A 24,489-nucleotide genomic window follows, 5' to 3' on the forward strand; every position below is an offset into this window, starting at 1 on the left:
GCCCCGAACCAGTTAGATTGGCCTTCGGTGGCGTCCGTCCCGCCCCCGGCTAAGTCTCATTGGACATTGCGAAAGTGGCGGGTCGTCAGGTCCCCGGGGGGACGGAGCTCTCTGCAAGAAGGGATGGCGAGGCGGAGACTGGTCGCGGCGGGAGTCCTGGCTGCGCCGCCAGCATCAGGGGACCGGCCCCTCGGAGCCTGACAGGACTCGGCAGCGTCGACGCAGGACGTCTTCCTGGCCGTGACCCTAGGCAGCTTCCTCATCTACCAAACAGATCTCACTCCCCTCACCCAGTGGTCTTTAAAAAATAGAACCAGGTTATAAGCCACACAAAAGATGTTACCATGGACAGCAGTGACCTCAGGTCGGTCAGCCAAGATACAACAGACTGTTGTAACCACGCGTTCCGGGAAACAAACTCACTCAGAAGGACAATGCAGATAGTGGAGTGGTTTATTACACCAGCAGGCCCAAGGCAGAGTCTCCTCTTAGCCAAGGACCCCGACCAGTTTTTGTGAAAACCTTATATACCCGTGAAGGAGAAAACAGAACAGGCTCCATCTTGAAAGCAGGACTCCATCTTGGGCCGGACTGTGGACTTTGAGCTGTATGCCCAGTAGCTATGGAAATCACATACCAACTGGAAAACCAGACCCCCCCCACCCCCACTCATGGAAGAGCCCCAGGGCTCGTACCTAGACTCTTCATTGCCTGAAAGAATAACCTAATTATCTGTGTAACTGAATAAAATCACAAATTCTATTATGCTTATTGAGGTATGCTAACTGCTAAGTCACTTCAGTCGTGTCCGACTCTGTGCGACCCCGTAGACGGCAGCCCACCAGGCTCCCCCGTCCCTGGGATTCTCCAGGCAAGAACACTGGAGTGGGTTGCCATTTCCTTCTCCAATGCATGAAAGTGAAAGTGAATTCGCTCAGTCCTGTCTGACCCTTAGCAAACCCATGGACTGAAGCCTACCAGGCTCCTCTGTCCATAGGATTTTCCAGGCAAGAGTACTGGAGTGGGTTGCCATTTCCCTCTCTGATTGAGGTATGACCACAGGCCTATTGATAATTGTCCACTGTTAACTACCTAGGCTTAAGGCATGTAAATCACGGGTTAACTTTGATTGTATCTTTCCTTTGTTCAGACTAGTTTCAGGGAATTTGGGGAGGTGGGTTTGTGGACGTACACTTACGGTATACAAGGTTTTCACAAAAACTGGTCAGGGTCCTTGGCTGAGAGGAGACTCTACCTTGGGCCCACCAGTGTAATAAACTGCACTCCACTATCTGCAGTGTCCTTCTGAGTGAGTTTGTTTCCCGGAACTCGTGGCTGCAATACCCTAAGTGTATGTGCCCAAACCCACCTCCCCAAATTCCCTGAAACTAGTCTGAACAAAGGAAAAGAAAGATACAATCAAAGTTAACCCTTGATTCATATGCCTTAAGCCTAGGTAGTTAACAGTGGACAATTATCAATAGGTCTGTGGTCATACCCGAATAAGCATAATAAAATTTATGATTCTATTGGGTTACAGATAATTAGGGTATTCTTTCAGGTGATGGAGAGTCTAGGTATGAGCCCTGGGGCTCTTCCATCCAGGGGGGGATCTGGTTTTCCAGTTGGTATGTCGTTTCCATAGCTACTGGGCGTATAGCTCAAAGACCACAGTCCGGCCTAAGATGGAGTCCTGCTTTCAAGATGGAGCCTGTTCTGTCTGTCTCCTCCTTCAAGACTACTTGCTTGGGGCTAGTTCTGATTTAGGGCGTGTGGAGATTAATTTTTATTTAGTTTTGGTACCTTTTTGGCAAGACTCAAGTTCCTAAAGTCAAGATTTAGTAGTATTCCTTTCCTTGGTAGACTTCAGTTCTTTGAAGTCCAATATAGACTTTTTAACCCCGGGTCTAGAGTGCCGAATCCTCAGCTCTAGCCTGCTTTCCTCTCCCTTCACAGTCAATTGGAAGGCTGGGGCCACAGGTGAGTCCTCTTTCTCACAGGCTTTCCTTCCCATCCCAACCCTGATCCCTCTTCATCCTTCTATGTCCCATCTTAAATCCTCCTTCAGCAACCTTTCCAAATTTCTTCTCAATAATACAGGGCTCTCATCAGCATTCTTTTTCTACACTTTTTCTTTTAACCATCTTATCTGGCCTTAGACTACTCAACCAGCAAGGATCATTCACTGCTTTACTCCCTCTGCTCCAGGCCTACTTCCAGGTATAGACATGAGGATGGGGGCTGTGCTGTGTTCCTAATACAATTCCAAACTGGAACACCTGGCTTACTTAACTGAGCACAGGGTCCCAGGCCACTCACTGCCTTCCAGTAGGAAACAAGTGACTTTCAGGCTGTCCCAGAAAACCCTAAGCATATTTCAGGGGATTCACAACTGATTCATACCTTCCACATGTTGGCTGCAGAAAAAGGAAACTCATTTTTGTGCTCATAAATCTGTCTGGAGGAAGGCTGTAGCACTGTATTGTGGGCTCATTCACACTGCATTCAATTAAATGAACGAACGCCAGGCAAGCAAGGTTGGGGTCTCTCATCTGATGTTCATGGCTTATGCAAAGTCGTGTGTCTCATCATGATGTCATGAGTCGTCCTGTCATTCTATTTATGTAATAATCAAGCTTCTGGACCTATTTTTAAGTATCTTAAATTGCAAGGTCAACTGTTATAAAGCTGTCATTACTTGCATGTACAAATCCAGCAGAGTTTCCCCCAAAGACGCAAAAATACAGAAACAAACAGGATTCTAAAGTTATTTTTAACCGCAATGTTTAAAATTATTTTTGCCTGCACTGGGTCTTCGTTGCTGCACAGGCTTTCCTCTAGTTGCAACGCTCTGGCTTTTCACTGCAGTGGCTTCTCCTGCTGCGGAGCACGGGCTCTAAGGTGTGGGCTTCAGTAGTTGTGGCTCCTGGGCTCTAGTGCACAGGCTTCAATAGCTGTGGCCCCCAGGTTAGGGTTAGGGTTAGTTGCTCCGAGGCATATAAAATCTTCCCAGACCAGGGATTGAACCTGTTTCTCCTGTAATGGCAGGTGGATTCTTTACCACTGAGCCACCAGGAGTGCCCCCAAATTTTGTATTAATCAAAACAACTTTATTTTCCTTTATAAGAAATTGTCATAACTTAATTTACATAAAAGATTAAAACAAAGTACCCAATTTTGTATCAACTTAACCTACTAAGGTTAAGCAAAAATTTTAAGTTGGGTGAAAAGCTATGCTTCAAAACATTTAAAAACCACTGTCCTAAGGAAAGAAGTTTTAGGATAAAGTGGCCTTAAACAGGAAAGGAGATCTGGAGATAAAAGAATCCAGCAGAAGGCTCTGTGTAAAAATGTTTATTTGTACTAATGCTTAGAATATAGGAACTAAGGAAAGAAAGAAAAAGACACCTCAACTCCAAAGTGACAGTGAATTAGGGCCTGCCCACAGCCAAGGGGAAGGACATTCCAGGCTGTCCTGGGATGAACAGTCACCCCTATTACTTAAAGTGTCACCAGGCAGAAAATAAAAGAATCAGGGTGTGAAGACCTTACCAGCTGCTAGCAAGTGTGCAAGAGAAGAGATGTCTAGGTGGCTTCCCCACGACCCAGGAGCCAGGATACACAGAGCAGGCGGCAGAGGCTCCCAATTCAGTTAAGGGCAGGAGCTGAATGCCCAGGTCCAGGAAGAACAAAAAGGGGATTTCGGAGGTAGGCTTTTTCATCGAGTTAAAAAACAGGCACATTATCCAATCTCTCCCAGTGGCCCCCAAGCTTCTGGCCTGGCCCCGTGCTTCCCCTCTCCCCACAAAACCAAAGGGAATAAGGGGTGGGGGGGGAGACAAAATAACAAGGGTGGGGAATGCTTCAGTCACTAGAGACCAGGGCCTGTGAGAATGAGACAGGCAAGCACAAGGAACAATCAGGGTGAGGCTGCTACTCCCCCTGGAGTAGGTTGGTGGGAACGGGGTAGAGCCAGGAGCAGGACCAAGAGCATCCTGGCTCAGGTAAAGGATCCTGGGTTGCAGGAACAGAGGGCCACAAAAAGCCACTCTGGGGGAAGGAGGCGGTGAGGCTAAGCAGCATGAGGGCATGGGCAGCTGCTTGCCAGCTTGCTCAGTTCTCACTCCCAGCTGCTCTGGCATATGCCCCAGTCTGACTCACCTTCACAAGAAGGGGAAACCCTGGGACCAGAGTGGAGGCTGAGCTGAGAGAAGTGAGCTGCTCTCCCACTCTTTCTCGGAGGACACTGTTTGAACCCTGTGATCACCAGGGCCTCGGCCCAAGGCAGACAGAGTGAATGCACTTCAGGGAGAGCAGGGAGAAGCTGGGCCCACAGCTATGCCCTGGGGCAATGTGCTGCTCCGTTCTCCCTGAGGGCCTGGGGCCAGAGGTGGTCAGAGCTGCCACCTCAGCTTGCTGCTGCCAAAGGCAGGTTGGCACAACCACCCTGCGATTCTCTGGACTTGAGAAAGGGGCGGGGGGGAAAGTGGGTATGAAAAACAGAGAGGAGGAGCGAAACAGCCCTAGATGTATGAGGGGTCGGGGGTGGCCACATCAAGAGGAGTTCTGATTCTGGTAGATGGAAGCTTTTTCCTTCAACAGGTCCAGACACAAGTGGCAGCTCCAACTTCCTGCAGAGAAGCATAGAGAGTCAGGAGGGCTCCACACAATCCTCACCTGCTGTCCTTCGACCTCCACCCCTCACCTCCAGTGGCAGGACTGGCTACAGGTAGGACTGGAGATGTGCTGCAGTAGCAGTTTCACAGTTATCCTGAGCAGGGACGAACTCTAGGTCTTCAAACAGCATGAAAAATAATTCTCAACAGAGATGAAAGAATGAATCACTTGGAGGCCTATTTCAGAATACAGATACCCAGGCCCTCTGGGCCCTATTAAATCATAATCACTAAAGAGGACCTGGTGAGATATAAAAACTTTTCTAAAGCAACCGAGCTTTAAACTCGTGATTACAGAAGAGCCAGACTTTGTTCTCAAGGCCCCAAAGGTTAGAATAAAGACCATGAATAGAGGGTCTAGAGAAACCAATACTGATTCCACAGAAGACGGTTTTCTGCAAAGCCCACAGACAAAAGAGAAGGGCTCTCCACCATCACCAGGCGTCTGAGCAGAGGCTGAGGACCCAGTGAGAGGAAAAGGGGGCAGCTATGATGATGCAACTGATTGTGACCCAAGTCTGGTTTCATAAAAAAAAAAAAAAAAAACAGAAATAATATCCCTTATAAGAAAAGTAACTGGTTGATACCTCATTTATTAATACTTGCTACAGCTAAATTCTTCTATGCCTTTTTTTTTGGAGAAACAAAATTAGCCCTTAGTGCCTCACAACTATAAGCATAGCTGTACGTATGTATTTCAATGATGTGTATTTCAACATCATTCTGAGGGAAAAAATCCACAGCTTTTATCAGCTCTTCAGAGGTGACTCTCAGAAGGCTAAGGTCCTTTCTAACCCAAAGGTCAATATATACCAGTTGATAGTTTTTTTCTGTAAACTGCCAGACAGCGTTAGGCTTTGTGAGCCACATCGTTTCATTTTTTTTTTTAAACTGTTTAAAAATGTAAAAATAATTTTTAGCTTGTGAGTTATCTATACTAGGTTCAGCTCAGTTTGGCCTGGGTTTGGAACTCCTGACCTAGAGGCTAGACCATCGGATGGTTCTAGCGGGTACTCCCCAGCTGCCTGCAACTCTCCTACTACCTCAGTGTCTGACAGCACTTCCACAAGAAAGCCTTTCTACAGTTAATGCAGAACTGTGCCTGTGAATTGGTATTTTATGGTTAAAAACAAACAAACAAACATGCTGCTTCTCCCTAAATGTGGCCCCACAGATAAAACATATAAATGTGCTTCCAGATGGAAGATCGAGTGAGCGCTTCCCTGGAGCTGTTAAAGGACCCTCAGACTTTGTTAGTGGCATCCTCCTCTAGGGGTTGACAGCAGTCTGACCTACACAGCAAGTCAGCTCACATCAGGTAGTGAGCTCCTTTCTCTTGCCTATAATGCTGGCCCACATCCTCTGCCACAGTAACAGCTCCTGGGCTTCACGTACTCCTGAGTAATTTTCTGAATTTATATAAAGGAGGGACTTCAGCACAGAAATCTGGTGAGAAGAGGACTTGTGGAGAGGCAGCCACTTTTTGGTGTCCCCACTGGTTTCGTCGAAGACCTTCCATAAATTTGAAGCATCTTATTAAGCAATGCTGGAGGGCCGGAGCGAACTGTTCAGGTTCCAGGTTCAGCTCCCTCTCCCAGCTGGTGGAAATGAACACTCAAATCTGTCAGGCATGAAGTGGTGAAACCAAAGTCCCCCACTGGACAAATTATGACTGAGTTTTGTAGGCTGGTTGAAGGATAATAGATCTCTCCTTCTGGTGATTACTTTCTGCTCAGCATCTGTTTTCTTTCAGGCTGTCCATTTTCTGTGGCTGTACATGTTATCTGGTGATAAGGTACAAACATTAAACCCTAGAAGTTGCAATGCTAGTAAAGCACTCTGAACCAAGTGAAGGCTAAGAGCCTACTCCCTAATCTGGAAGACTATCACTGATATGGGAATACACTTACTGTATAAGTGATTTTCCAAGTCACTAATAAATACTTGTTCTGAGTAAGAGTACAGGGAAACCTACCTTCAGGAGGCTCAGACATGGACGGGGTTAGACAATACATGTGGTAGCCACGATCGCAGTCATCACAGAAGAGCAGCTGGTCCTAGAGGAGGTGAGATGGAAGAGGAAGGGGGATGTGAACGACTCCCCTTGCCTGGGCCACTGGGAATGGGTTAGGAGGGCTCTTCCAAGAGGGGCGGGGTAGATGGCAGGAAGAACAGACGTGGGACCCTCTGGCCAGAAAACCACTGCTGTCCCTCTCCACCCAGAAAGTCACTGTCATCCCACGAGGACCCCAACAGCCTCAGAAAAGACCTCTCTAAATCAGTTACTCACTTACTCTAACAGTTAACCACACTACTGGTTTCCTTCTCTGCATGGAACATCATAAATATGTCACCCATTTCCTTGCTGAGTGCTTGTTCACATGAGAGTGTAAGGCCACCGAAGTAGGGCCACTGTTTGTCGTTAGTGTCCTTAGTGCCTCAAACGGGGTCTGACACAAAGCAGATGCTCGGTGAACACCTGCCCAACAAATCAAAGTTCCCAGTGGTGGGAAGGACAGGAAAGGCTGAGCAGGAGTGCGCTGGGATCGGGGGTGGGGCACGCACGTCGTTCTCGGAGGTGCCACAGATGTTGCAGCATTTGCACTCTATGCACTGCCAGCGGTAGGTCTTCACGGCTGCCATCATCACGGGGGTGAACTGGAGGCAGGACGGGTGCCCTGTGGAGGAGAGCGGGTCAACCAGGGAGCTGAAGCCTAGGGAGCAGAAGCGACCCGGCTCTGACAGCCACTGGATGCTGGTGAGCCACAGGCCCCTCGGGCTCTGGGCGCCGGCAGAGGCTGCACTGGCCCTGGGTTGGAGATACCTGAGCGGCCACAGTCAGAACAGGACACCAGCTCCTCGGGCTGTCCTGTCTTCTTGTTGATCTTGGAGTCCCCCAGGCAGAAGTCACAGTAGTTGTTGGGCAGGGCCAATCCATCAGGACCCTTCTTGGCTACAACGAGAAACGGAAGAACTCAGATGATACCCATGCGGGCCTCTGGGTCTCTTGACATCCCTGCACGGAGGGTTTTTCACAGCCAGGCCGACTCCTGCTTGCCCCGCCTCTGACACCAGCTTACATTTCTGCTCCTCGGACCTCTGGGAAACCGGGGTGGGTGGCTGTGAGTCTTCCTTGTCCTCACCCTCCTCCTCAGCCAAGTGGGAGTGAGCATAGTGGTAACTGAGGCCTGGTCGGTTCTTGTAACGTTTTCCACAAACTGAGTGGGGAGAAGATTGCAGAGAAAAGTGTTAGGATCTGATGGTACCTCATCCCTGCCCCTCTAAGCTGTGGGCTCCACCTGAGGCAGAGGTAACCGCCCCCATCAGCTCTGCTCAGGGACAGACCTTTACTGAGAGCCGCCTCCCTGTGGCCAGGAACATCAGGCCCGGGGGCTCTCAAGCTTCCATGGCTCCTCCACTTACTAAAGCCCAGAGCGTGGCCACCTCTATTTCCCCACTCAAGCTGTCTGGGAGACTGAGCCCTTACCTTCTGTCTGCCCTGAGAATAGTCTGGGGAGCTCCATGTCAGGAAGGAAAGGGACCTTCTACAGTACTGCAATAATTTTGCAATAATGGCAGGCAGGAGGAAAGCTAAGACTCCAAACTTTTTTACCTCTCAGTAAATGTGGGCTCATGCTACTTCCTATATACAACACAGCCCACCTCTGCCCAAATAAAGAAGTAGGGGTGGATCTCTTGGGGAAAATCTATCAACTGAGTCTGCTGGGGTAGCTGTCCCCCCGATAAACTCAAAGACATGCCCACATCAGTGCTCTGCCCAACCAATGACCCCTCAACCAGCAAGGAAAGCAGATCCCCATGAGGCACCCTGTACCTTTGAGCAGTGATACCAAGAATAATGGGGGTGGCAGGAAAGGAATGGGGAAGGGATGGGAAGGGGGGCGGGATGGTGGGGAACGTTAGCTGACCACCACATGTCTGTTTTGGGGAAGCGGAAGCAGAGGGATTTGGGATAACGGGTCCCTCAGAATGCTTCTGAAGCCACCCCATGCAGTGGGCCCAAGCAGCCCTAGAGCAACGTGGTGGGAGACAAGCAGGTAGAGGCAGCTTCCAGGACTGTGAGGAGTGGACCGCAACAGAAGGTCCAGGGCTCCTATCTCCATGCCATTCCAGGGACCTTAACACTAGCATCATAGATGAGAAAGGCAGGAACAAAGGGAGAAGGGAAAAAGGGATAGGAAAACCAAAAGTCTGAGAAGTTGAGAGAGCTACCTCTCTGGGGCGCTTTCGAGGTATGCTTTTGTTTGAAACTATCTGAAAGACAGAAAGAAAAGTCATGAGAAGAGGGCCTTGGTACACTTGAGACAGGTACGGCAGCAGCAGGAAAGCAGAGCAAACGAGAGAGAAACCCCAGCGGTGACGGTGCTCCCAGGGTGGAGGGACAGAAGTGGGGCGAGTCAGAGAAAAGGGGAAGAGGGAACAGACATTGGAAAAGTCAGCGCTGGACTCCTGGGGCCTGACTTGATTGGGGCCAGCAGGCCCAGATGTCATCTACTGAGAGGCCAACTTTGCCTGCTGCGTGTCCCTCATGGGCACCCCCACCCCAGAGGACAGCAGAAATCTCCCCCAGAGCATGCAAGGCTCACCCATCGTGCACCAGAGGCCAGGGCCTCTCAGGGATCTCAGAGGGAACCAGTCAGCAGGCAGGACAAGAGTCCAAGCTTGTTTTACCACTTTGAGCAAGAATACAACCTTCCCTCCTCTCATATCCCGAGGAGCTGGGTCCAAGGCAAGGACTACCCACCCACTTGTGAGGCACTCACTGTCACAGGCATAGGGTTTGTCTCGATCCTCCAGGATGGAAGCGTCCAGTTTCTTACGGGCACTGCCCACACCTTTACTCTGCAAAGAAGAGCAAAAAGATGCCCTTACTAAGGTGTCTAGGCCTAAAGAGTTACTCTCCTGGTAGTGGTTGCTAATCTCATTCAGGAACGATGATGGCAACAACAAGCAGTAAGACAGTGGAACTATGAAGGCTCCCCAATCTCCCGAGCTGCCCCTCACCTTGGACTTCCCCTTGCCCCGACGCTTGGGAGTATCTTCTTCATAGTCCTCATCATCAAGGTCATCCAGGAAGTCATCTGGTTCTAGGATCCGCTGAGTAGACAGGAGGATTAGGATGGGCAGAAATGAGAACATCCAACAGCTCCCCCATGATGGGACTGGCCAAGGCTGCCAGAGCTGCCTCCGTGACCCAGTGGCTCCGCTCCAGCCTCACTCCTTACTGCTGTTCTTTCAAGGCTTTGGGCTCTCCTTCCTCTGGGCCTTTCTTCATGTTGTTCCCCTAGCCTGGAATGCCTTTCCCACCATCTCCAAGTAGATAAATCAAATGCCACGTTTTCATAAAACTTTCCCTGATATCCCAAGTAGCATGCCCTCTCCTGCCTCTGATCTTCCACCTGGGAGCATGTCAGCAGCGGTTCCCTTCTAATACCTAACTTCCTAGAGTTAAACTGGAGCTTTGTTGCTTACTTATAGCAAGTTTTTCTTTTCACTAATGTGCTGCAGCACCCCCATATGTGAAATGGGCAATGGTACTTATTTCCTAAGATTGTAGAGACTGCAGAAAATGATGGAAAAGCACTTAGCATAGTGCCTGACATATTTTTATGTACAGTTTTTGCTTCCTTGTTGGCAGGGACATCACCTATGTAACCCCAGGCACTAAAAAAACTCTGGTGGCAACAGAAGATGAGTCTACAGTTACTAGAAAAGGAGCAGGAAAGACAGGATGGTGACAATGAAGCCAGTCAGTACCCAGTGCTCATTAAGGAATGAAGCCGGAACAGAACAGCAGGGGCCCCTCCCGGCCCATAGCTTCTGCTTCTATTCTGATTACTGGGTGGCCTCTGATGAAGAGGAGACTGGTTTCCACCACTGTTCCCTTAACCACAGTGTTAATCGTGTACCTTCCGTGCTCGACTGTTCGTCACAGGAAACTCGCCCAGGCTGTCATCATCAACTCGGGGATCCGGGGCACCTCGCTTCTCCAGGGGGTCAGTGCGTAACAGAGCCTCTAAACTACTGCCGTCCTGAGAGATCAGCCCCTCCTTCTTCAGGGTCTGGTCTGTGTCTGTGGGCAAGGTCAAGAGGAGGGAGGCTCAGAAGGGCTGAAACCAGACCTGCTTGGTCTACACAGTGTCAGACCAATCACAAGCCAGTCACTGTCTTCGGGTCTCTGGCTGCCCAGGAACCAAGATGCTTTGGTTTACTTGTCTCTTAACTATTAGACTGAATTCTTTACAGAAAGACTCACATCTCATTCATTTTAGTATCTTGAGAATCTAGCACTGGGCCTGGTATATAACAGGTGATTAGCAGGCCTCCAACTATGCAGCAGGGGATACCCTGCTCAGGGAGGACTGTGCTTCACCTGGTTTAATAGATGGGAAAGAAAGCCTTGGATCCTCAGGAGGGTGGGCTCGCCGCTTTTTCCGCCAGCGTCGGGCAGGGTAAGAGTACAGCTGCCCAGAGGCCAATCCTAAGGAAGGAAGGAAAAGAGAGAAATCAAACCCTAACACAGCCCTAGAAAATAGTATCAAACTCTTTCTACATAAGTAGAGTTCTAGAGCAAGGGAGCAATATGGATGGTGAGCACCTGGGGATGGAGGGGGCATGGCTTATGGACAAGAAAACAGATGTAAACTCAGGGGCCTTGGCTAACACATAGCTCTCCAGAGCCCAGCAAGACCCTGAGCAGTGTAACCCTGTGGAAAACAAAAGGTGTTTCAACCTCTCCAGGCTTCTAATCACGGAAAGACCTATGCATTCCTGGGTGGAAAGCAACAGGGAAAACCTATTCAGCTAGCTCATCACCTAAGATGAGGAAGCTGCTTCCTCCTTGGGCTCCGAAGTGGATTCTCACCTGGACCCCGATGTCGCTTTTCCATCCAGATATAACAGTTGCTCTGGGCTACTCCCGTCTGTGAGTCCAAGAAAGGCAGGCGTACGCTGCGCTCAGCACAGAGGCGGGCGTTGTAATTGTGGCACTGCTCCATGGCATCTTTGTAATACTGCTCCCCAAGGCTGCAGGAAAGACAAAACTCAGGTGTGACTGCGCACGTTGTGTGTGTATGTGCTGGGCTATCCCTTTCCCTTGCCATCTGTTTCTCTAGAAGGCTCAAGGGACTGGGAGAATGTCACTCTGCTTTTATCTGCTTCCATTTCTGCCTCATGGGACACCAAACCTCTTCACTAGGCCATTATGAGGAAAAGTACCTTACAAATAAATTACCATCAGAGCTTATGATTGCACCCTGTGTCTAATCAGTCCTTAGTCTAATCCACAAAGAGGGGAAGAAAATAATGTTTGTTCTGTGCCTATCATGAATCCAACCCTTTGGTAACCAAAGTGTTACTTCTCTTAACCTTCAGGATTCTGAGAAGCTGAAGTTACTCCTGTTTACAAACAAGAGGAGTTCAAAAGATCTGGCGGGACTTACTAAAGTTTAGCAAACTCCATCTATACAAAGAAATTCAACTTAGCTATAAAAAAAAAAAGGAAGCTCTTCATGTACCAATATTAAACAATCTCCAAGATAACTACCAAAAAAAAAAATGGGTACAGGGCTGAGGAGTGGTATGGGATGCTACCCTTTATGTTCCTAAGTGGTAGAAAAGACACTGCAGCCCTCCAAGGAGAAAAACCAGGTAACTAGGGGACTTTCTCCTATGTGCCATTTTATATCTTTTGCGTTTTAAACTAGGTATTTGCAAATCCTATATACTAACTTTACAATCAATAGAAAACATTTGGAAATATGTGAACACCCTTGAAGCCTACTTTCTACTGAGTACCATTACACTGATACAAAACCTGTTTGCACAAGGCCTATTCTAGAAGAACCTTCTTGAACTCAAAAGACTTACTTTGAAATGTGAATTTTTTAAGCACTTTAAAAAGCTGCAAAACTGCACAGTGCCAGGAGTTATCTGGTTCTAAGAAGCATGTATATAGAACCAACCTTGTTCTCATCCTTCAGGGTTTAACAAGCACAGTAATACTAGAGCTTAAACTAATACAATTCACATTTATATATTTGAGCAAACCTTTTCTCTCCTCGCACTATGTGGCTTGCAGGATCTTAAAGTTTGCCAACCAGAGATTGAACTTATGCCCTTAGCAGTGAAAGCGCAGAGTCCTAACCACTGTACCACCAGGGAATTTCCCTTGATTGATCTTAAAATAAACAAGCTGAGGGCAGATGATTTCTTTCCCACAATATCCTCAGCACTCATGAAGGTGTCTGGAATATCCTGACTCAGAAGTAAAAAGATCTGGCTTGGCTGCAAGTCACCACATAAATGTGGACATTCAGTCAACCCACATGGACCTCAGGTATGCTATTGAGTAGGTAGGCTGAACTAGATAAGCTCTGACATATTCTACAAGAGGGAGACTCCAAGCATGAGAAGTTGAACACATTAAATTTCTGTCACTTATGTTCATAACTCAAGCTGCAGCAACAAACCCTGCTCTGGAATCTAAGGTGGGCTTTCACGGGCCAGCCACAATAGACCACTGAGGCACAGCTTAGAACGTTCCCGGCAACCAACAAAGACACACACTGCATGCAGGCAGTGACACCACAAGATAGCCTGGCTTGATTCAATGCGCTGTAATGACTGTAATTTGAGGTAGGCATGAAGCCTGTGTTGGAGAGTAAAGAGAAGGAATAGGCTCATATTTGCTCGCCTTTAGGAGGCAGCCATGTCCTCATTAAACAGAGGAAAATTGGATAAACAAGGCTGAGTGTGGCAGTGCCTTTGTTTCTGCTGATGGAAATTGATACTGACACTGTAAGTCAGATGGAAGGAAGGACCAGACAGGCTGAGAACTGCAAAGTCAGAGTAAGGAGGCAGGAAACTGTGGGAAGTGGGTTGGGGGGGTGAGATATGGATGAGATGTTCTATCAAAGCTCCTGTGAGTTAAATGGATTTCAGAAGGTGGGGCAAACTGCATTGTGAGAGAGCTGATAAGGAAATACAAGTTGGAGAAAGAGAGGATCTGATGAGGATAGAGCACGGAGGAATGAGAGCTCTCTTAAGAATCTAAGGCTCTTACTACAAGAAATTTTAAGCTAACATCATTCTCCAGATCTTGTTACCTAACTCAGAGGGTTTCAAAACCAGTTAGCAACCACAGCTCTTTTATACTGTTGTTTTGCCCCAGTAAGACCCCTTAAAGATGCTTCAATTCTGACACTACTTTTGGGAGGGACGGAGAATTTACAAATAGGAAAATTCTTCTCCCAGAACAAGATGCAAGTCAGAAAAGATGAGCTAGTACTCCTGACCTCGATGTAAAACCTCAGCAGTCAGAAGACTAGGCACACCATGATCAAGAAAAGCGTCTCTTTGCAGGACGAGAATGGTACAAGAAGACTGGAAGTCTCTTTTTAAAGAGACTGCAGGTTCTGTAGGAAAATGTAGTTAACTGTGGTCCACAGCTCTTTACAGCTAGAACCGAGGAGCAGAAAGTTGGTTATTTATTACTAGTACTTAGGAATCAGTGGTTGGTGACCCTCACAATCTCTACAGATCTTTAAAGAGAAATAAGCAGTCAAGTTCTATTTAAATGGGCAATCCCTCACTTCCAATATCGCATGAAAGGGTTGGTGATCTTATTTTCCAGATGGAAGTTTTCCAACATAAACAATCTCACTACATAAAATTCTTAAACCTAGGCAAGTTTTGACATTCCCCCACTACAGTAAGCTTTCCAAGGTAGAAGCTTTGATTCTTTTTCGAGAGGCATGAAACCTGTGTAAAATCTCCCTTTACAATGGGACAGGGGCAGTCAACAAAGAGAAAGGCAGGGAAACAAAGAACATCTGAGTCAGTATGGATAACATATAAATGGTAGATTAGCAGCGTCATTTCTAAATTGAGGGAAATGTCAGCTTGGAGAGAGCGCTGGGGAAACTGAAGTGGGCACATCAGAGAGAAAGATAATAGTGCTGGGAGGAGGGGTGGCTGAAAGAGGCAGTAGGCTGGATCTGGAAGCAAGTTAGAAAAACACACACACACACACACACACACACACACACAAAACCAAAAAACCCACAAGGAGAAGGCACTTAGCTTAATGGAAGTGGGAAAGCATTCTCAAAGAAAAGGCTCCAGGCAGGGGGAGGGAGAGAAGCAACGTACCCTTAGAAAAAAGGCTCTTGGGAAGAGTGGGGCTCAGCCTACTACAAAGACAGATGAGAAGCTGTGTGCCCCTTAGAAGAGTTCCCAAACCTTTACCTTCTCACCCAGTCAAAATCCAAAAGCCCAACTGGACACCTCATTTTTCCTACCCCTGCACCAAGCCAAATGTGTTCATTAAAGAGCTTGCTGTATTGGCCGAAGGGGATGGGGGTGGGGGGCAAGAACCCATTGCAAAACTCATTTAGATTCTTCTTCGGGGAGGAGGCTGGGTTAAATCAAGTCCCAAAGCATCTTTAACTCACAGCTAACAGGCCCTTCTCAGTTTGCCAAACAACCATGAACTTTAACTTTGCTTGAAATCTGTCCAGTCCAAGAGTATTGCAGAGCGAAGACGGCCGACCTAGATGCCCCTCGGGGCGGCCAGGGCATACTGGACTGCGTCTGTCCAGTGCCCGCTGTCTGATGGCTGGGACTGGCCGGCGCCAAGCCCCTCTTCCCTTAAGTTCTTTCCTTCTGTATCTGCCCCTCCACAGATTCTTCCCAGGAATATTTTTGGTCTCGGGTATCTGATACTCAAGGACCACCCCCCCCACCCCCGCCCGCCCAGGAACGTCACGAGGCTGTTCAGAACAAAACAGCCCTGAGTGCTTAACGGCGCCAGGGCGGCCGAGCCTGCTCCTCCGGGGCCCGCTGCGGGCAGCCGATGGGGAGGGGTCGGCGGCCGGGCTACGCGGGGGTCGGCCCGGCTCCCCCGGACTGAGGCGAACCCGGGACCGTCTCTCGTACGCAACAACGGCGCCATACTCTGGAAACCTTCCGCCTGAAGGAGCGCCCAGCCCCACAGGGAGGCTGCCCGTTAGGGGCTCCTGTGTGCCCCCCTCAGGGCCTCCACAAGTTTCTAAAGAAGCGCAACGTCTTCCGAGTCTCCTGTTGCCCTCCCCTCTAGGAGTCGCAACACGGCCTCTCCGGGCACGTCCCTCTCTCCGCCTCGTCCGTTCCCACACCGCCCCGTTTCCAGGTCCCTTACAAGACCTCCCAGCCTAGAAGAGAAAGAAACGGCCACTCACAGCTTCACTACATTTTCCACCACGGCGGCCATCTTCCCGGCTCCTCTCCCTCAGGCCGGGAGGCCCGGAGCCCGCAGCGCGCAGGCGCTGGGACCGCGGGGGGAACCAATTTCCTTATCCTTCTGCGCAGGCGCCACCTGGGCGCGTGCGCCCGAGAGCGAGCGAGGGAGAATGAGTTTCTGGCCGGTTCTCCCCGGCCTGGAAATCCAGGGAGGAGTGCGCAGGCGCAATGGAGGCGGGCGCGCGCCCCGAGGCTTCTGCTCCTGTTTTGCCTCGTCCGTGTAGTGAGAAGGGAAAAGGGAGGGAGGATCTCACCAGGTCCAGAAATGAGGTGAGAGGTTGGTGAGAACTGGCAAGCCCAGAGGTGGTCTAGATGGAGATCATGCGTCCTGTTACCTCGCCTCGTGGTTAATAACCCTTTGCCCTCACGTACAGACTAGTTGGTTGTTATGGCACCCCACTCCAGTACTCTTGCCTGGAAAATCCCATGGACGGAGGGGCCTGGTGGGCTGCAGTCTAGGGGATCGCTAAGAGTCAGACACGACTGAGCGACTTCAGTTTCACTTTTCACTTTCATGCGCTGGAGAAGGAAATGGCAACCCACTCCAGTGTTCTTGCCTGGAGAATCCCAGGGACGGGGGAGCCTGGTGGGCTGCCGTCTATGGGGTCGCACAGAGTCGGACACGACTGAAGTGACTTAGCAGCAGCAGCAGCCGAAGGTAAGAGCAGTGCACACTCCTCTTGGGCTGCCCGTTTTAGGGAGAGAAATATTAACTCCAAGAACCTGGCAGATCTTTGGCCCGAATATTGGGGTCTGATAAAGGTTCCCTCACCTTCCTGCCACCAACTTAATTGATCCCCACCTCTTCTCCCCTGCTTCCTACCCCTAAGCTCTTTTCCTCCTCTGAAGAACTTCTCTCCTGCAATTCCCTCTTCTGTACCATTCACTTCTCCTTCACTATTGAGTCATGCAAATTCATCTACAAACAGGGCTTAATATCCTCTTTACAAAATATCAGAGCCCTTCCTTAAGCCCTTTCTGCCTTTATCACCCTCTTTCTTTTCACCCTCTCGGAGCACATATTCTGTTTATACTTACTATCTCTGTTGATTTATTTCCAAGTGTCTCTCTGCCCAGTTTAGTGGGGATTTTGTTCTCATCAGTTCATTGAAACATCTAACAATAACACCACGATCTCCATTTCAACAGATTGAGAGATCTCCCTGTCTTTAACAGCCTATCAGCCCCCATGACAACACTGGCCATTCACTTCTTTTTTCAAACTCATCTCTGAGACACACACTCTCCTGGCTGGCTGCCTGTCACACTGGCAGCTCCTTCAGCTTCTTTTGCTGGCTCTCTATCCTCACATCTACCTAGGCCCGTCAGAGTCCCCAGGGCTTGGTCTTTGATCCTGGTAATGTGCTGTATTTCATCAATTCTAAGATGCACATATTCTCTGCCTCCCCACCCCCCCATTTTAGTATTTCAGAATCAGGACACATCTTACCATCATTGTGCCTTAAAATCAAGTTTGGCAGGTGAGAGTTGAGTGGTATTTGTCATTGTTTACCCTGCACCAAATTTGCAGAATAGATGTCAGCAGCTTGGAAGGAAAACCTAGTGACAATACTGTTGCACTCTTGTTCCCCAAATGATTGTGGGAATCAAAGGTGACGCCAAAAGAATTCAAAAGTATGTGTTTCAGCCTGAATGTTTGTGAAAAGTGAAAGTGTTAGTTGCTCAGTTGTGTTCGACTCTGCGACCTCATGGACTGTAGCCCATCTGGCTCCTCTGCCCATGGAATACTCCAGACAAGGACACTGGAGTGGATAGCCATTCCCTCCTCCAGGGGATCTTCCCAACTCAGGGATCAAACCCCGGTCTCGTGCATTGCAGGCAGATTCTTTACTGTCTGAACCACCAGGGAAGTCCCCACCCCCAAATTCATAGGTTTAAGTCCTACCCACTAAGTCTGATAGTATTTGGAGGTGGGATCTTTCAGAGGTAATTAAGTTTAGATGCAAATCTGAGGGTGGAGTTCTTATGGTGGGATTAGTGCCCTCCTTAGAAAAGGAAGCTGGAGATCTCTCTGTGAGGAAAGGCCATGTGAGGACCCAGCAAGAAAGCAGATGTCTACAAGCCAGGAAGTGGACTTTCACCAGGAACCAAATTTGCTGTCACCTTGATCTTGGGATTTCCCAGCCTCCAGAATTGTGAGAAATAAATATTTGTTGTCTATGGTACTTTGTTACAACAGCCTGAGCTAAGACAGCATGTGAGCACTGAAGCTGAACACACGCATACCGTCTGACCCAGCAATTCTATTCGTGCATGTATATGGAAAACCATGTATAAGAATGCTCACAACAGGAGAAGGAAATGGCAACCCACTCCAGTATTCTTGCCTGGAAAAGTCCATGGACAGAGGAGCCTGGTGGGCTGCAGTCCATGGGGTTACATGACTGAGCACGCGTGCATGAGGGGGGAGGGAGATGGGTTGGTAGCAATAAACTGGTAGAACTAAAAAAAAAAAAAAAGAATGCTCACAACAGCATTAATTGTATTAGCCCCAAACTAGAACATTCCAAATGCCCATAGCACTAGGGTGGATTGACAACATGGAAAAGAACAAACTATTGCTACACAACAACATGAATGAATCTCAAAAACTTAATATTTGAAAAAAAGAAGCCAATTTCCAAGGAGGACATATTGTGTGATTCCATTTATATCAAATTAAATAATCACACATGCTAAACTATGGGGGCAGAAGTCAGGAAAGTGGTTCACTTTGGAAGATAATAACAAGGAGGGGGCATAAGGTGGCTACCAAGGTGCTAGTAATATTCCTTTTCTGGGTTACACAAGTTGGTTCACTGTGTAAAAATTCATTGACCTACCCAAGATTTGTGCACTTCTCTGTAGGTGTGTCTCAATAAAAGTTTTAAAATAAAAGATATTAGTAATGATAAGTAGCCTGCTGCTGCTGCTGCTGCTAAGTCGCTTCAGTCGTGTCCGACTCTGGGCAACCCCATAGACGGCAGCCCACCAGGCTCCCCCGTCCCTGGGATTCTCCAGGCAAGAACACTGGAGTGGGTTGCCATTTCCTTCTCCAATGCATGAAAGTGAAAAGTGAAAGTGAAATCAGTCGCGTCCGACTCTTAGCGACCCCGTGGACTGAAGCCTACCATGCTCCTCCATCCATGGGATTTTCCAGGCAAAAGAGTACTGGAGTGGGGTGCCATTGCCTTCTCCCAATAAGTAGCCTAGTTCTCTTTTATTGGAAAGGCAGTTTATGAGCCCAGTACCAATGGCTTTTGATTCTTTTAGGATTTTTTCTTTCTTTCTTTCTTTGGTTGTGCGGGGTCTTAGTTGCCACACGTAGGATCTCCGATCTTTGTTGCAGCATGTGGGATCTTTAGTTGTGACATGTGAACACTTTGTTGGGGCATGTGAGATCTAGTTCCTTGAGCAGTGATCAAACCTGGGCCCCCTGCATTGGGAGTGTAGTCTTAACCACTGGACTACCAGGGAAGTCTCTCTGTTAGGATTCTTTTAAGAAATGTTCCATCACTGAACGATAGATCCTCTATAAGCTCTGAACCAGTGACTGATACATATAGGGTTTCTCTTACAGACAGGAACCAAGAAGTGGAAGTGGGGGTGCAGCCTCTTGCAATCTCAGCTAATGGTTCTTTTGCAAAATGTTTGTTTTCTGTTCTTGTCACTCTGGGCTCTGGCTAATGCAGAGCCTTTAGGACACAAGGGAGGAAGACTTCCACCAGGGGGCACAATAATGATTTCTCTGAATTATTAATAGGCTCAGAGATTGCCAATGGGCTGTTTTGAGTTCTACCTGTCACTGGGCAAGAAAGTAAAAAGGAAGTATCACTGATGGCTGGGGTGATTGATTCTAATTGTTTAGGGTAAACAGGATTGCTGTTACCCGTTGAGGACAAAGAGAAATGTAAACAAAACCCAGGAGATCTTTCTAATATCGCATTCAGGTAGTTAATGGGAGACAGGCCTCCTGGTTGGGTATTTAATTTTAGCCTTTCTACTGAAAAGAAAATAAAAAAAAACAGAGGAAAAAAATCTTTAAAAAAAGGAAAACATCGTAAAAGCATTGACAAGCTAATAATATAGTGAAGAATTACAGATCCAACATTTACAAAGTTGAAACCCAGAGCTGTAAGCCCAGAATTCAAGACAGTTTTTGTCTTGGGGACATTTACTGATCTTGAAGATGTAACTGAAACTGAGCTCTTATTTGGTGGTCTTTGGTGGGGAGGGTCAAAATCAAAACTTAGAGCCTGCGCAAGGTCAGATACCCCAAGTCAGATACCCCACTACTAATACATAGATACTTTAAGATGTGATCCCAACATCAGTGGACTAGTGGTCCCAGGAACTCAAGCCTTGAATTTGGATTAAAGTGACCCATCCTGATAATGCCTCTGCTCACCTAGTAGAAGTGAGCATGTTTGGGATGAGTCAATATCCTTTTTGAAAGAACGTACTGTCATCCAAGGCCTTAAATTATGTCTTAAAAGTACTTTTTCATATACAATATCCAGTACTTAGTCAAAGACAATCAGGCACAGAAAAAACGAGAAACCTTGCATAAGAACTGACTGCACCCAATAGAAAGCACAAATTGACCTACAGAGATTACAGATGCTGGAATTATCTGATACCAACCATAAAAGTACACTGCTTACTGAGTTTAAAGAAGATGAAGACAAGCGTAAAAATGTCTGCAGGTGACAAGTTTCTGTTAAGTGTCACAACAGAATTTTTAAAGAATCACATTGAACTCCTCCAACTGAAACACACAATAACCAAAATTAAGAACACAATAGATTGGTTAAAAAGAAAATTTGACACAGCTGAAGACAGAACAAGTGTGCTACCAGAGTGGTCCCCAACCATTTTGTCACCAGGGACCCATTTCGTGAAAGACAAGTTTTCCATGGACTAGAGGAGGGTGGGATGGTTTCAGGATGATTCAAGTGCATTGCATTTATTGTGCACTTTATTATTCTTACATCAGCTGCACCTCAGACATTAGGCATTAGATCCCAGAGGTTGGGGACCACTGAACTGTATGACATTCAGGAAGATATTCTCTTGTCCTTAATATGGCATGGAAGACAACGGACAGGAAAAACAGAGTAGAAACAGAAGATAAATATAGAGATCTAGGATATATTTAATTGGAGTCCCAGAGGGTGAGGAGAAAGAAAAGGTGTAAAGGCAATATTTAAAGAGAAAATGATCAATAATTTTCCAAAAGTGATGAAATACACCAATTCACACATTGAAGAAACCAAATAAAGCCCAAGAAAGCTAAAGAAAGACTAAACAGAAATAAATACTGACAAGTCGTGATGTCTGTAACTTACTTTCAAAAGGTCAGGAAAAAAGCTTTTAGAGAAAGCAAATTAGGAAAAATGGTAATAATTGGCAGATCTAGATGCAGATATGTGAGTGTACATTGTCACTGTTGTTGAGTGGCTACGCCATGTCCAGCTCTTTGCGACTCCGTGGACTGCAGCACGCCAGGCTTCCCTGTCCTTTACTATCTCCCAGAATTTGCTCAAACTCATATCCATTGATTCGGTGATGCCATCCAACCGTCTCATCCTCTGTCGCCCCCTTCTAGCCTTTCAATATTTCTGTAGGTTTGAAATGTTTCAAAATAAAAAGTTTGGGGGAAATATCAGTTCTCTACAGGAGATCCACCGAGTGCTCAGATTCTTGAAAAAAGTAGGTCTGGGATGTGTCATATGGTGAAGAAACCTGAACAGGCAAAATGCAGGCTGGAGGCAAAGGGAACAGGAGCTGGGTAGCAAAGAAAGGAGATTATTCATACCAGCTACAGCTTTGTTGTAGAAAAGCCCAAGCTTCTTTTCTTTTCTTGCTGTGTCAAGTATATTTTTTAATATATTTTAGTTTTCCCATTCTTCTCTGGTTTTCTCCACTGTTGTACACAGTGGTGATTAACTTTACAGTGTAGTTTATAGTTTGGAAACTATTGAGATGAGCTGGTAAAGAACTGCAGGGGGAAAGGACATCATCTCGAAATCCTGGACTTGAAAGTGGATGTGATCTTTTACAAGATTTTGAGTTGTCTCCCTTTAGGAAATGAGTGAATGTATTTTTAAAATTGTTATTGTAATAATTAATAAGTTAGTATTTATTTGGCTGTGCCAGGTCTTAGTTGCAGCATGTAGGATCTTTAGTTGCAGCATGCAGACTCTTAGTTGTGGAGTTGTGGCATGTGGGATATGACTCCCCACCAGGGATCAAACCCGAGCCCCGTGCATTGGAAGCACAGAGTCTTAGTCACTGGACCACCAGAGAAGTCCCGAGTGAATGTGTTTTTGACAGGGATAGACATGTTATACCAGAGATGATATATACAGATTATATAAAATAACACATGTAATATTTTTAAGAGTAAATACTCCAATAAGGACATGCATGGATGTCAGACATTTAAAACAGTGGACTGTGAGGATATTTGCTTTTTTTTTTTTTTTGGCCGTACCACGTGGCTTGCAGGATCTTAGTTCCTCAACCAGGGATTGAACCCAGGCCCACAGCAGTGAAAGCACCGAGTCCTAACCACTGGGAAACCAGGAAATTCCTGTGGGATTTTTTTTTTTGGCCATCCAACAACTTCACTTCCTATATAGGGGGATTCCTTTGTGGGAGTGGTATCTGTAGGGAGTATGTACAGCTCTATACAAGCTGAAGGGGGAAGGTCCTTCACTCCATCTCTGCCCACCTTAGTTCCAAGTTTAGATAGTCCAATGCTTCAGTTTCCCCATCCAGTTCCCTTTCTCCACCCAGGCATGGTAGCCCCGAGTGGGTTCCCAGAGTCCTTTGAATGTGCCTGCTAGGTAGGGAGCAGTTCCAGGGGACCCAGGACAAGAATGTCCGCCTTCCATGGCCACTTTATCCTCATCTCAGGTCCAAGGTGACGTGCTGTTTTCTGCCTGGGTGAAGCTGTAAGGAATATGTCATGTTTCCTGTCTTCCCCTCCCGGGCAGATGGGGCCAAGTCACCCAAGAACTGAGGGGGAGCCTGCAGGCAAGACGGGTGCTGGCCTTCAGCTCCCCACCCTTTGCCTTCCTACTTTACCAGGGTCTGAAGCTGAACACCAGTGGGAGTAGAGGGTTGCAATCAAGTACAGGCTTTGGGGCCTCACAGACCTGGGTTCAAAATCCCACTACAGATACTGCAACTCCTATTCTCTAAATGATGGCAAAAATTTCAGATTAAAAACAAAAAGTCTGGTGGTGGGAATGTAAAATGGTGCAGCTCCAGTGGAAAATGGCTCTTCCTTAAGAAATTAAATATAGAGTGATCATAGGTTTCAGCAATCTCACTTCCGTACACATCCCAAAGAAGTGAAAGCAGAGATTCAGATATATGTACACCCATGCTCCAGAGAAGGCAATGGCACCCCACTCCAGTACTCTTGCCTGGAAAATCCCATGGACGGAGGAGCCTGGTAGGCTGTAGTCCATGGGGTCGCTAAGAGTCAGACATGACTGAGCGACTTCACTTTCACTTTTCCTGTTCATGCACTGGAGAAGGAAATGGCAACCCACTCCAGTATTCTTGCCTGGAGAATCCCAGGGATGGCGGAGCCTGGTGGGCTGCCATCTATGGGGTCGCACAGAGTCGGACACGACTGAAGCGATTTAGCAGCAGCAGCAGCAGCAACACCCATGCTCATAGCAGCATTATTCACAATTGCCAAAGGGTAGAAGCAACCCAGGTGTCCATTGATTGGATGAATGGATAAACAAAATGTGGAATATACAGACAATGGAATATTGGGTGCTAAGTTGCTAAGTTGTGTCCGACTCTTTATGACCCTATGGACTGTAGCCCACCAGGCTCCTCTGTCCATGAGATTTCCCAGGCAAGGATACTGGAGTGGGTGCCATTTCCCTCTCCAGGAGATCTTCCCGACCCAGGGATTGAATCTGTGTCTCTTATTTCTCTTGCATTGGCATGTGGGTTCTTTACCACTAGTGCCACCTGGAAAGCCCAATGGAATATTTTTCAGCCTTTAAAAAGAATGAAATTTCAGTGCCTGCTACAGCATGGATAAACCTTGAAGTTGTCATGCTGAATGAAATAAGGCAATCACAAAAAAGACGAATAACATGTGATTCCACCTGTGTCAGGTCCCTAGAGAAGTCAAAGTCACGGAGACAAAGTAGAAAGGTGGTTGCCAGTGGCTGGGGTTGGGGGGATGGGGAGTTAGTGTTTAATGGGTATGGAGTTTCACTTTGGGAAGGTGAAAAAAGTTCTGGAAATGGATAGTGGTGATGGTTGCAGAATAATGTGAATGTATTTAATGTCACTTAACCATATGCTTAAAAATGGTTGAAATGGTAAATTTCATGTTATATATGTTTTACCACAGTTTTTAAAAAATCACTGAAAAATAAAAAGGTAGTATGGCCAAGAAAAATGTCCCCTGCTCCAATTCTGCCCCTGCCTCTAGTATGAAATCTTGGCCTAGAAGCAGGAAAGGCTGGAGGTG

General features: G+C 47.3%; 1 protein-coding gene across 2 annotated transcripts; it reads right to left on the reverse strand.

Annotated features, from left to right (window-relative positions):
* Positions 1–3,339: 3,339 nt before the first annotated feature.
* On the reverse strand, positions 3,340–15,968 carry DPF2 (double PHD fingers 2). Of its 2 annotated transcripts, XM_081532443.1 has the most exons (12): positions 15,917–15,968; positions 11,563–11,723; positions 11,071–11,178; positions 10,607–10,770; positions 9,702–9,794; positions 9,461–9,539; positions 8,910–8,951; positions 7,757–7,894; positions 7,501–7,629; positions 7,242–7,354; positions 6,652–6,733; positions 3,340–4,631 (listed from the first exon to the last, which is right to left on the reverse strand). In XM_081532443.1, the coding sequence occupies exons 1-12, from the start codon at positions 15,946–15,948 to the stop codon at positions 4,555–4,557; spliced, it is 1,218 nt and encodes a 405-aa protein (XP_081388569.1). In that variant the 5' UTR covers positions 15,949–15,968; the 3' UTR covers positions 3,340–4,554. The 2 variants fall into 2 exon arrangements, with proteins under 2 accessions (XP_081388569.1, XP_081388570.1); XM_081532444.1 differs by lacking the exon at positions 8,910–8,951.
* Positions 15,969–24,489: the final 8,521 nt, after the last annotated feature.

Source organism: Giraffa tippelskirchi, chromosome 10, assembly GCF_054371585.1.
Source record: "Giraffa tippelskirchi isolate mGirTip1 chromosome 10, T2T-mGirTip1v1.2.pri, whole genome shotgun sequence".
Lineage (NCBI taxonomy): Eukaryota > Metazoa > Chordata > Mammalia > Artiodactyla > Giraffidae > Giraffa > Giraffa tippelskirchi.